Here is a 13,771-nt window from a genome sequence, read left to right on the forward strand (position 1 = left end):
AATCAGAGAGGAAAGAAAAAGGAATAGGTCTTCTGCTCAGCTTTAATGAGAAAGTAAAAGAAGACCTCCTAAAAGAAGATTCTCTTACTCCTTCAATTTGATATGAATAGGACTGTTTAGTAATAAATTGAGTCCTACCTCAAATTTCCTAGACTAACTAAAGAGTCTGAATATTTTGTATACAGACTCCAATGTTTTGTATACAGACTCCAAACTTCTGTCATGGACCAATATGTGAATATAGTCACTTACCTGAAGATAATTAATTCGTTTCTGCCTTCTACTCAGGGAAAAGAAAATTTGATTCTATCCTTTATCCAATATAACAAATTATGCCATATATGTGAGATTGGATTTCTTCCTACAAGTTCTGCCTTTCTTTTGAGTTATTTCCTGGTTAACAGTTGCTCTTTACTTTTCATATCATGTTAACTCCCGAAGACCTACCCATGGAAAACGCCTACCTACTCACAAAGTATTTGTTTTGGAAGAGCTTACTGAAAATGAGACCAGTAAATCATCAGATATGCAAATAATACCACTTTCTTGCACTGAAAACCAGTAGAAGCAGATGTGGCTTCCAAATCTTCTTCCTGATGACGTTATTTAGGTGTGGAACTTAACAGGCCATAAAAAAAACCAGAGGGCAACATTCAACAGAGAACTAAATCACTTAAACTCCTGCCCCAGAGCATTTTCAGAATCTATGACAGGCTTTGTTTCTGACTTACTGTTTCAGGTGTTACAATGCAACTTAATTATACAAAAGGTGCAATATTCCATTGCCTCATCCATAGCAAAATATGGGCAAACTCATCCAAAGACTAATCCCCAGGGGGAAAAAATGTATATATTTGTACAGGAAGCTTGGCTCCCATTTGCTTTCCTCTCTAGCAGGATTCTCACCACCTTTTTAATGCAGCACTCAAAATGCCATGGTTTAATAGCTTTATCCTTTGTTACATCTTAGCTGGTGCTGCATTTGTATTGTAGTACTGCTGCTTTCCAAGCCATTCAACTGCACTGGAAAATCTCTTTTGCACAGTTTGATACACTAGCTGCCAAGAACTGCAATTTTTCTAATCTGTTTTCTCACAAAGAAATTTCACTCAGCTACAGATTGTTGGGTGTCTACAAGATAAAGGCAAATGCTGAGCAAAAAAAGGTCACAAGCTTTACAAAAAGGAGAAAAATCTAAAATTTGACCTAATATTGCACAAAAACCAGTTACAAGTGTCATTACAACAATTGATAAATGGAAAGCACCCTGTTTCTGATGCTTTTAAAGTGTTTTGAAAATTCTCCATTATTTGATCTGGTAACTCTGAAAAAGGTACATTTTACCACATCCATTTTTTGGACCTAAGAAATTATATGGACTAAAAAAATAAAAGAGACTGTAGGGATTATACAGATCTAATACAGTCACTGCTTTTTTCTGACTCCACTAGTCATGTGGCATGTTTGAGTTTTTCTCTTGTGTTCTGCTCTTAATTTCTCAAAGTGAAAATCAAAAATGAACATTCCTGTTTTAGCTGCCACTTGTCTGCCTGGCCTCTGAAATGCCCAGTTAGATGTTTTAAAGCATTCTGGTTTACCCTAATAGCTTAGGAAAACCAAATCAGCAAAGATAATGTAACATTTTTCTAGGTGCTCTCAGCATCCTGCCAAGAAATGGATGGGTCACACGAGAACTTCAATTCCTCGCTGCCGTGGGAACCTGTGCTACAAAACTCCACACTTCCTCCAGCCTGGGCACTGGAGCACGACCAGCTCCTGAATTAAAACTTCCCTGAGCTGGCACAACCACTCTGCTCAGTGAAGTGCTGCACAGAGACTCCCTCAGGTTTGGGGCTGTTCCACAACTCTCCCTGGCCCTGAGTTAACCCTCCCTGACCTGCCAGCATTGCCTTCTCCTGCTGCTGTCTCCTTTCTGTGTCCAAACCTGGCCTGGCCAGCAGCAGCTGCAAGACCCCATCACATGCTGGCCTGCCTCAAAACAGTGAATTAACCACAACACAGCTGTAGGGAATGTCCCATTTCCTGGCTCCCTGATTTGGATTAATAGAAGACTTTCTGATGTTAGTAATTGCTGTCTAATGGCTGTCAACCAGAATTTCCATGGTCAAGGTGAGTTTCAGGAGTTGGTGAGTGCCTGCATCTAACACTGGACTTCAATCACCAGTGCAACACCTGAGCCTTCCTTCCTTCTACAGTATGTTGCCAGCTGTGACTGAATCGGAAATCTGAAATGTATGTCAAGACTATTCAGTGTGCTTTGTGGCAGGATCAAATGAAATAGGGAAAAAAAAAAGAAACCAGAACAAAAAAATTCCCAAAACTATTACACAGAAGACACAGCAGGTGTAGCTATATGGCTGCAAAAGCAATAGTGTTTAAAATCAAAATTACTTTAAAAAAAGGTGGTACAGGTGACCACAGGAAAAAAAAATCAATTACCTCCAGTAGCTCATTCTGTTCCTTAGTAATTTTTTCTAATTTCTTCAGTTCTCTCAAGAGTTGTCTTGCTCTTTGGAAGACTGAGAAAGGTTGCATTTTCAGCCCTGGCAGCTGAAGAGCATCTTCATAGGACTGTATATGAACAATAGTTTTCTGCATGGGACCAACATGCTCAAGTATAACCTGTCAGGATAGAACAGAGATGATGGATGTGATATAAGAGTTAGAAAAATCAACACCATAAATTTATACTACACTAATGATAAGCAAAAGCTCTCTTTAGTGAGTTTCCCATTTAAGAAGGAAGAAAATTTAATCCCCATATGGGCCATTCATTTAAGAGCTGGACTCTATGATCCTTGTGAGTCCCTCACAACTGAGAATATTCTGTGATTCTTGTACTTGGAACAAATAAATGCAAATCCACATTGAGGTTGTCTCAAGCAAGACAAAGATATAAGTTACATTTACAATTCTGTTTTTTCTGTATATACAAAGATTGCACAGTGACAAAAAAGGCTCACATTCAGATCAGTTGCTATTTACTAAGCAGCTCATTTCAAAGCAGAACATCACTGGCACTGAAGACAGTTAAAGTGGTGCAAATTCTTTGATGTCTCTCTAGGCAAATTCTGGTTTTTGCCTTTTGTCCAGCCAACCAGTCATTTTATGATGGTCCTAAAAACAGTCTTATCAACAGAGGTGAGACAATGAATCAAGATAGAAGTCAGCAAAAACCTCTGAAGATGGCTCTACTGTCAAGGACAGCATTTCCTATCACAATATTTGGAGTGAATGCACAGTTTACAACCACCTTGATCAGTCTGGGATGAACAGAAATGTGCAGTTTCATAGCACAATACATGTTTTATTAAGACTCAGTGATCAATTTACAGAAGACAAAATGGCAATAGCAGCTCAAAACTCCTTGGTTCTCCTTAAGAAATATGAAATCCTACTGGGACCTCATTCAGCAGGGAACTCCAGAAGAAAAAAAATAATATAAATACAAACCAGCTACAGAACTTTTAATTACTAACACTGTTGTTAAACTCCTTCTCAGGTAGGTTTTATTTTAAAATGCCCCAGAGATGCTTATTCTCTCATTCATAAGCAGACTGTATCAGGAATTTTTTGTACTATCCAGGCTTTGATTTACACTAAGGAAGTAGGTGAACATAATTTTCCAGAAGAAATATTACTTTAGTTTTTCCATGTAACGTAGTTATTACAAAGTTTTTCTCTGGGTAACCAAGCTGCACAGCTTTGCTGTGAGAGTTACACTGCTATAAGAGGTATGACGACATTTTTATCCCTCACCTGAAACTGAACCCATGCTTTTTGTATTTTAGGCAGATAACACTGTGGACTGGTGTGAATTAAAAGAATCATCTGCTAAATTTTGCCTCCATTTTTGGAAAAACAAAGCCTAATTTTCTAACTTCGGATTTCCATTTGGCGCCAAGTGGAGCGGTGTGCAGCAAGTGTCTCTTGAAAATCAGGCCACAAACTTCCCAAAAAAATGGAGATCCTCAAATGTGGCAGCCATGCCTGACATGTGCTTCAGTTACACACTTGAGTTCTCTGTGCACATACTCTCAATAGTGCTTTAATTTCAAGTGTTTTGTGTTCAAACTTTGTCTGTGCTTCTTGAAAAGGTCTCTCAGCAGTCTCACCTCAGGGTTTACATTGATCAGGAAAAAAAGCCTAGATAGGAGTTTTCACAGACCTGTCCATGTTTAAGTTGGTCTTTAGGAGAAAATTCTAACAGATCTTCTGATGACAGGATTGTCTTCATTTCTGCAACGTCCTTCTCAAACACTTTCACATGAGATTCAATGGCATCCAGCTCCTAGATTTTGGGAACAAAGAGAATATTTGTAGATAGCCCAAACACGAAAGTCAACTTGCATTTTTGTCTTTCACTAAAATTAAAAAAAATACTGAAAAATGAGTGGAGCATATGCAGGCTGTTAATGGATGCTATCAATCAAAAGGCTAGTTGTTATAAATTACTTTTAGTCATAACTTCTAAAGGAATTAAGTATTCAAGATCATCTGTTCTGTTTTAAACCCTGAATACAGAACTGAAAAATCCTTAAAAATTCACATTAGGAATTACCAGTAGTGAGAAGACATTTTTCCAGTGGTGATAGTTACCAGAATAGGAAAGAGCTATAAATACACTGGTGCAGCTTCCAGTAGGAAGAGACTTATGTCAGATGGGAAATGAACCCACAGACAGCAGTTTGTGAACTCTCACAGAGACAGTCACAGAGCAGATGAGGCTGGAAGGGACCTTGAAAGGCCTCTGCTACCCATCATCAAACCAGGGCACTCAGGGTCTGATCCTGTTGAGATTTGGTATCTCTTGAGGTGGGAATATTACCCCTGCTTGGTGCCCCTGATCTAGTGTTTGACCAACTTCACTACAAAAAAAAATTAAATCCTTCCTAGTACATAGATGTAATTTCCTTTGTTACACTTGGGGTCTGTTACTGCTCATCTTTTTCCTGAACACTCCAAGAAGAGCCTGGCCCAATCCTGCCTGTCATCTCCCATCATGTAGCAGCAAACAGCAGCAATATCAACCTCTCACTCCCAAGCTTCTCTGGGCTGAACCAACCCAGGCTCCCATCCCAGGATTTCCTCCTACCTCCTGTGCTAATCCTAAACTTTACAGCTTAATTAGTTACCAAATGCCTTCTGATGGTTTGTTTACAAAAAATTAATTTCCTTGCTTGGCACACCTACAACAACCAGCACTACACCCTGTTTTCCATGCAGGTGATATAATCTGCATTTCCTAACATATGATGAAGCTCTGATAAAAAGGCACTTTTGGGTCACCCAGACTTACATCAGCCACATGCAGGATTTGTGGAAGAATCTCTGCAATCTCATGCTGTAAAGCTGCTACTTGAACATCTATTTCATTCAGCTGTTGCATTACACTGTCAGTTTCAAAGACTGGTGACAGCTCCTCCAGCTCCATGCAGATACCATGCAGAAGATTTTGCTTTTGCTCTGAGTCTTCCAAAGCCATCTGGAGACAAAACAGGAGTTAAGTTTGATACATCACTGCTGAACAGTGGTTATAGAGGTAAGGATTAGAAGGAACAAAATGCTGTAGAAAGTATCAGGCCAGTTGTGTGTGATGTGAAGTCTCTTTCCCTGCAATGAACTGGATGAACTGCAGTGAACACTGTCATGAAGAGCAGTGAGGGCTGCAAGAAATGATCCTTTTATCTGGGTGGTGTGTGAAGGAAAGGACTGAATGCATGTTTCCACTCTAATGCAAGCCCAGGGTGCAATTCCAAACCCACTGCTTTCACAGCCCAGGACAAACAAAACATTCCATTTCACAAGCACAGGAGACAATAAGCTTTTGCCACAAAAAACATTCATGGCTTTTGGAAATCACATTGTCCCCATTGTGGCTGCGTGCTTTTGTAACATATCAGCCAAGAATGGGCAGCTACTTCCTGTCAAGAATTCTTACTAGTCTTACTACAAAAATCTATGTTTAGAACAGCAGCTTTCTCACTTGGTCTAAGCCAAGGAGTGGATGCACAGAAAATTTTAAGTACAAAATTGCCAGAATTGGTTTTGGCACTGGCCCTGATCTTCCCTGTAATATTACAAACATTCAACTTTTGAAATTACCAATCAAGAAACAGTGAGCAGAGCCTTCCAAACCACAACTCACTTCAAAGTCTCCATCTTACACACAGACATCAATAAACCAGCACTCTGTCTTTTTGGCTCACATACAATATAGAAAGAATCCTATATAAGCAGACAGTAAAAACTAACCCTAGCCTCTCAGCAGGGTTACAGAAGACAATCACACATTTCTGGAACTTGTACAACAGTTCAGCACTTGCACAAGATAGGAGCGTCCACAAAAAATCATCTGTATTTCATGAGTCTCAAAAATAACTATTTTTCTCTTAAAGGATTTACTGAAAATGGTAAATTACTTATGTCAATAACAATTAAGAATAGAAAACTGCATCTGTACAGAACAAGTGCCAACAGGAGCATTTATCTGCATCAACTCTTACCTGGAGCTCATCAGTATGCTTGTGTAAGCTTTTTGCAGAGTCGTGCTGAGCATCAGCTCTTAGCAAACTGTTGGTGCTTTCTATCCAATCTTTCACATCCTTCAAGTGCTCCTCATATTCTTCCATCTTGTTGGTGGCCTAGGAAATGACAGAATTTTACAGCCAGTCACACATCAATTGTTTCATTGTATAAGATAAATACATCTATGAACAAGACTAAAAGAAAATAGGATGCATTTGCATCATGGTCAGTTAAATTAGCATGGTGAAATAAAAACCATTTTTCTGAAACAGTTTCACGATGTCAGGCTATCCCCTCTCACCAAAGTAATTTTTGAAACAGTTTCATGATTTCAGGCTATCCCCTCTCACCAAAGTAATTTTGGTGCTTGCATGTTTACATTTCATGGAGGCATTGTCACAATTTATACGGCAATGGCACCTTAATAGACAGCCCATTAGCAGAGTGAGACAGCCACCCAGGGGCAAGAATTCCCCATAAAAACCCCTCAATCATGGCTTGAGCCAGTCCTTTGGGCTAGCCACTCCAGAAACACCAGCTACAATCAGCCTTGCCACAGCAGGCTGGTGACTCCACTCATTTGACAGCCTCTGATGATGCTTCATGCAAAGCCCTCAGCCTGTTTTTTGATAGGATTGGATTTTTAAAAGCTGTTCCACTTGCAGGTACCTTGTTGAGAATGGCAGTTCTGCGCTCAGCACGCTGGGAGACCTGCTGGTACTGCTGCAGGGGGGCCACCAGGATGTCCATCAGCTCCTGGGCATGGCAGGAATTCTGCTCCACTATGTCCTGCACTTCTGCATCCAGCTCATTGAGCTTGTAATGCCACAGGTCCAGCATATCCCAGATTTGCTGCATGTGGAGAGAAGGGAAATGAAATAGAATGTCAGGCTCAAAGATAACAGCAGCATTATTTGTTCTGCATGTGGGACATGAATTGCAAAGGTTTCAGAACTGACATGATGAGAACACTTTGCATCTACTGGTGTGATTCACAGTTGAAAAAAACATGGATTTTCCTGTGAGAAAGAATTGATAAATATTCACCAGTTAAATGCTTGCTTGTACTTCTCCTTTTACAGACATAAAATGAATGGAAGACCACTTTATGCCAAACTAGGCTCTGTAAAAACAATCAAAAATCTTTTAACACCCACAGATTATTTTTTGGCAAGATTACCTTCTGAACTTCTTTGGCTTTTGCAATGTTTTCACTCTTCTGTTGTAACATCTTTTCAATAGCTTGAAGGCCATTGTTAATAGTTTCTGCTTTTCTTTTCAGCACATACTGAGGAGAGTTCTGCAGGATTTCAGAGCTAACCTGACAGAGCAAAGAGAAAACAACGGGGGAGATTACAAAGATCTGCTTGTTTCTGTGCACCACCTTACCAAAAATATTCCAATTCTTTTTGTCTCTCTTGACAAGTCAGTTAAAAACACTTGCAGAGAGAAGCATTAACATAAGCAGGTTCAACATCTACATGTTGTTCACTAATTTGTTCTCATTAAGAAATGCCTGGCTCAGAAAAGCAGTCCCTGAGGAAAGAAGCACTGCAGCTCCCTGGGTGCTTTGCTTCACCCTGCTCTCATCTCTGACAGAGGCTGCTCATGCTGCATGGTGGGAAGGGTCACATTTGGATTTGTGCTGTAAGAAAGCCAGAATGACACCTTCATGTCTCAGCTGACAGCTGTGACTTCCATGTAACAAATAAGGGAATATCCAAGTGCATCTATGCACAGCCAATTTCTCAATATGAACTTGGAGATTTATCACCAAAATAGAAAGGTCTGAGGAACTTAATTTCACTCTGCAGGACTCCACAGAAATGAAAAATTGGTGCACTGGAGGGCCTGATTTTCTGTGGAAAGAGAAAAACTCTCAAAGCTGCAGTTGAGTAATTGCCTGAGCACAGGACTGAGCAGCACAGCATAAGCTACCAGGTTACTAGGGACTAGATGAAGTGCAGGGAGTGAGAAAAGTCCTTCATCTTGCCCAAAAGTGACATCTTTTCTCACTAAACCCTGCTAGCTGCTAGGGTCAGCCAAGCACCAGGAAATCATTAAATTGTGGTAAATTCTTTGTGTGCTGCAGCCCTAGGATTTATGGGGAAATGCACACTGAACAGTTTCATGCTGCCTTGATGCCAGAGATTTTTTATTTAATAGTTATTTTAGTTTGAAGCTCCTAGTACTGAAATCCTTGTTGTGGAATGAGGAAATAAGACCATTTTTAGTTAATACATTATCCACGCATTTCTTAATTTTATCAAGATCATTTATAGGTTCCAACACAACCTCTCTAAAAAGTATGCAGAGTACAATGTTGTATTGATAAAATTTCATTAGTCAAAATAACTATATACAGAAGGAACTAGAGGGCTCCTCTTAAATATTCCTGCTTAAACCACAAAACCTGTGAAATCAGTCTGCACTTAGTGCCTAAGACTTTTTGCAAAAAGGAATTCAGGCTGTAATCACTGAACACTTGACCATTACCACTATCCTGGAATATATCAAACATGGAAAATTGTCTGTAGTTTTAGTGCCAGCTTCCAAAACAAGAGAGAATCATGTATGAGTGATGTGACACAGCTGAAAATGAGTAAACAGATCAGGCTCTGACTTCATCTATTTCTTCAGGATAAAAACACTCCATCTGTCAATGCTCTGGTTATCAGCAAAGCAGGGCTTTATTTCAATACTTCTTACTGACATAAAATTTATTATTTGTGGCATCAAATATACAATTTATTTTCATTTTTTGGTTTGCAGATTTAGAAGAAAGCAGAATGACATTAAAATATGAAAACTCAATTTAACACACGCTGGTATCTCCTAATATGTTACTGAACTGACCTCCAGTTCCACCATGATTTTTTTTGTTTCCTAAATACATTTTGAAAAATTCCAAGGTAGTTTATAATGTTTTCCAATACCTAAATATGAAAAGCAAACATTATCTAGCTTCCAGAACGAGTTCTTTCACTTCAACAGGTAATGTGTGCTTTGGGATAACCTTTTATATCTTGGTAAATGAAACAGTAAACAACAAAAAAACCCCAAAGCATAAATACTGTTTTACTTTCCTTCTCTTCTTTCCTCCCAGTTGTTGGTTCTGAAAAGTCTAGCCTCATTTTGAAACAGAAACCATAAAGTTAACCAAATTAGAACTCATAAGCTTTAGTCAATATGCTGCTTAATATTTTATGTAAGATAAAATGAGTAATTTAATAGACACTAAAAAGTAACTGGATTTCAAAAGTGTTTTATTAAACTTTCAAATCATATCAAATTAACTGAGATTTAACCTTAAAAATTAGGATTGAACATTATTATTTCTGAAATATGAGAACTGAAAGGGTTTTTTCATTTTTAAAATAACACCAATGAGCAAGTAACAATGATGGTAATTGTATCAGGCTAAAAATTTGACCCCAAACTGAGAGTATTTTGCCTAATTTTGCTTTCTGCTAACTGCTTATATCCCTTGCAGATAGAATATATTGCAAAAGCCTGATGCAATGGGATTCAGTTATTTAAATTCCTTGATTTTAAAGGAAGGTGATCATATTCTCAGAGGTGGTAAAAAGAACCATGTCATGATACCCTACCACATGTGCAAATTGCCTTTTAAAAAAAAATCCTGTTTCAAAGTCCTTTTTTAACCTAGTTCTGAAAATATTTCCTCATTTAAGCTACGCAAACTTTGCAATCGACTTTTGATTGCTAGTTCCCAGTTTAAGAATCAGATTGGATAGAAGACAACATCCATACAATATTAAAAGTCATTGCTAAAGATTCTGTCATGTCCATTTTTAATAAAAAAAAAATTATATTGATGTTGCTTACCATAAGATTATTCTAAGAAGAGACCTCAACATGAGGAATGATTTATACATTGCAAATAGATGAATATGAAAACCACATCAACAGTTACCTTCTCTTCCAGGTCGTGCAATACTTTCTTGCAGTCCTCCAGCTGTGTTTCGATCTCTGCAGGGACTATTGTGTACATTTCAGAGTACTTGATCCGAAGTTTCTCCATGATATCCTCCAGAGCTTCTCTCTCTCTGCCAATCACACTCTGAAGCTCCTATAAAATTAGGAGTAACTTCAGCAGTTTTACCCAGTTTTTACTGAGTGCATCTGTGTATATGTACATATATATGTGTATACACACACATATGTAATATGTTTTGTATTTCCTACCATGATTATGGTTTGGAAAAATTGGGTTTGAGATATCAAACCTGATTTGATTACCTCTGCAAGCAGGTAAACTCTAAGCAATACTGACTCATTTAATCAAATGATGCTTTTCAATCTGTAAGAATTAATTAAACCCGATACTGCTCCATGCTGGGGAAGTGACGCACTGATGTTCATTGACAGCCACAGCAAAGGGACCATCTGAAGAGCTCCTATGATTAAATGTTAACCTTTGTGCTTTCCCTTTTGTCAAAAGTGCATTTTTCCCTTTCAAAAAGTCTAATAGGCAACGTCCATCCCTTCATTATTATAAACAACACAAAGGCCACAAAAAGCAACAGGTTTCAGGCTGAAGTGTCTGCTTTCAGGCAATTATGCAGAGCAGCACAGCAGGCTCCTCTCAAAACAGTAGTTTCCAGTTCTGCACAAAGAATGTAGGTTTTATGAGATAAAAGAAACTTGAACAACTGTCTACAGCCTGTGGCCTAGAAATAAAATCCAAGCTAAGTCCTCCTGGAGGAAGAATGAAGAAATTCGTTTGTTTGGAAGGTTTTCTAGAGTTTCAAGTTGGAATGTTCTGTTTGCTGGCTTTATGGTTCCTTTCCCTCATGCTCAGCTGTTTGAGAAACTCAAATGTCAACTCAAGTTATTGGGAAAAATGATCCAAACCTCCTACCAGGCAATGAAAGACACTAAAATTAACTGCCTTTGCTTTTTCAGTCAGGAGTAATGGTAATCCACTAATTCATAGTCTACACTTGGAATCTTTTCCTTCATACAAATGCAACAGACAGAAGAAATACGTCACTGAGATTGATTAATTTTCTGTCACCCCATAACAACTGGGTCTGATATTAAAAAACCCAAACCCTCAAAACCATGAAACAGCTGTGTGCCTCACTGTCTCAGGGAGAAAGCTGCTGTTGTCAAATGGCCCAATTAAGATTGTGCCAAATTTATGGGAGTTCACAGATTCCCTGACCTGAACTGAAAAGAATCAGTTACAACTCTTGTCTCCAAAACAAAGCATGTCCCTGCAAACTGGTTTCTGTGTATTACTGCACGTTCACATTTCACAGATTATTTAGCTGGAAAGCAGATACCTATCAAAACTGTCCCAATTTTTTTTTCCTAAGGGAAGAGACAATAACACTTCTCCCTTTTCATCTGTGTGGGTGAATTTAAAACTTTTGCCAAGCTAAATCAGGTTTGTCATCTCAAAATGAAATGGATATTTCCACTCAATAGGTGCAGTGGAGTCCTGACTAATGCTATGAATTTCATAGGAACTAGATTTTCTTTGGAAGTAAGGGACGAAATTGCCCTGCAGATTTTGGCTCACTGGTGTCTGGACTATGAAAAATTAATGAATTCTTCAATCCTTTCAGCTCAATCTTCTCAAAAGGAACAGGCCTGCTGTGACATCCTGCTAAAAAGAGATCATTTGATGGGACTGCTGCTAGCATTTACTTGTTCCATTGCTGTCAGAAACAGGTACAAGGTCTTAACTCACTTTTGGGTGAGTTTTAGGTGCTTGGAGTAGCAAAGTTTGGATGTGAGGGAAAAGAGCGGCCATAAAGCCCCTGCAGTAGGAAAATTTCCTTCTGGACACAATTAACTCAGTAAAAAAGCAGACACAACTCTAAATTCTAATTCTAAATAATTTTATACAGAAAACCAGCCAATTTTGACAAATCCAAGGTCCCACCACAGCAATGCTGGCTCATGAATTTAGAGCTGTTACCAACCTCCAGCTGTTCTGCCTTTCCATCAGCATCCTGCAGTAACACAGATGCAGCATTCTGTAATGCATTTGTTACAGCACTTATTTCTTCAGTGACCTTGTTCCTCTCTTGAATCTCAGCTTTCACAGAATCTTTATGGTCTTGAGCTTTTTTGTACAACCTATGCAAGATGACCAGAAAGAATACATTGTTTTAGACTCTAAGTAGGAGCAAAGAGCACACTTAATACAGATATTATGTAGGTATATATCCAGAATCACATTTGTCTGTAATTTAGGAGGTTTTTCTGCTATTAAATCTATGAGTTTTATGTCACTTTATCTCAGTTTCTTTAAAGTGAGTCCTCAGATAGTGCTATTTGGTAAAGCAAACCAGAGAGCAGGCATATTTAAATAGCAGAGGCCAGGTTCTCAGTCTGAAGATGCTGGCAGAGCAGATGTTGCTCACAAAAGCAAACCCAGAGAAGGGTGAATACAATCATCAGATTTGTAAAAAAAAACATTGTGGGGAATTTTAGACAGTGGCACTCAGATGAAAGCTGCATTGTTGCAAAAAGCACAAGGTCTGATTTTCCTAAAAGCAGAAAAATTTTAAAATTCACAAGCACTTGGAACCTCTAAAACTGACTGTTGTTCCTTGATTCCTACTGCATTTGAAAAGAAATTGCAGCACACAAAGGATATGGCCAGGCTCAGGTCTTCTCCCTAAATAATATCCCCCAATACTGGACACAGCAGAAGGGTGAGATGGAGCATTGGTCTGACCCAGGAGAGCATTTATTGTCATTTTAACTGCATTCCAGCTTTCATATATTCTTTGCTATCCAGTAAAATCCTGTGCTTATCTCATACCTTCAACAGAAATTTCACACCACTTACTTTTTACAGCGCTCCTGCATTGCCTTTATCTCAGCCAAGGCAGGGAGGGCAGCTTCCCCCTCAGCATTTTCAGGGGCATTCAGGATGTTTCTTATCCGGTGAAGAAGCAAGAGTAAGAGGAGCTGTTGCTGGTTGATGTTTTCTTCAAATGAGTTCACAAAATCGAGTAACTCCACCAGCTCCTCTCTGGTGGCCTTTTCCTTCTCTTTCAGGCTTTCTGGCTGTTCTTCCTGGAGCTTATCCAGAATGATTGTTTCTCGTTCCAGCTAGGTAAACACCATGGCAGAGCATGAGATCAAGTGCTTTTTTGTTCCACCACCTGAAGTTACATTGTTCATTTACTCACACGGGTGACTAACTCCTGGGAATTACACAGTCAGAACTTGAACC

General features: G+C 38.9%; 1 protein-coding gene across 1 annotated transcript in view; it reads right to left on the bottom strand.

Annotated features, from left to right (window-relative positions):
• Positions 1 to 13,771, bottom strand: part of SYNE2 (spectrin repeat containing nuclear envelope protein 2) — a 176,040-nt gene that overhangs the window by 80,805 nt on the left and 81,464 nt on the right. The window contains 9 exon segments of the mRNA XM_030950368.1: positions 2,461 to 2,643; positions 4,190 to 4,312; positions 5,321 to 5,506; positions 6,528 to 6,665; positions 7,219 to 7,401; positions 7,730 to 7,870; positions 10,487 to 10,642; positions 12,507 to 12,663; positions 13,382 to 13,647. Of these exon segments, the coding sequence (XP_030806228.1) occupies positions 2,461 to 2,643; positions 4,190 to 4,312; positions 5,321 to 5,506; positions 6,528 to 6,665; positions 7,219 to 7,401; positions 7,730 to 7,870; positions 10,487 to 10,642; positions 12,507 to 12,663; positions 13,382 to 13,647 (1,533 nt within the window).

This window comes from Camarhynchus parvulus, chromosome 5 (genome assembly GCF_901933205.1).
Source record: "Camarhynchus parvulus chromosome 5, STF_HiC, whole genome shotgun sequence".
Classification (NCBI taxonomy): Eukaryota; Metazoa; Chordata; class Aves; order Passeriformes; family Thraupidae; genus Camarhynchus; species Camarhynchus parvulus.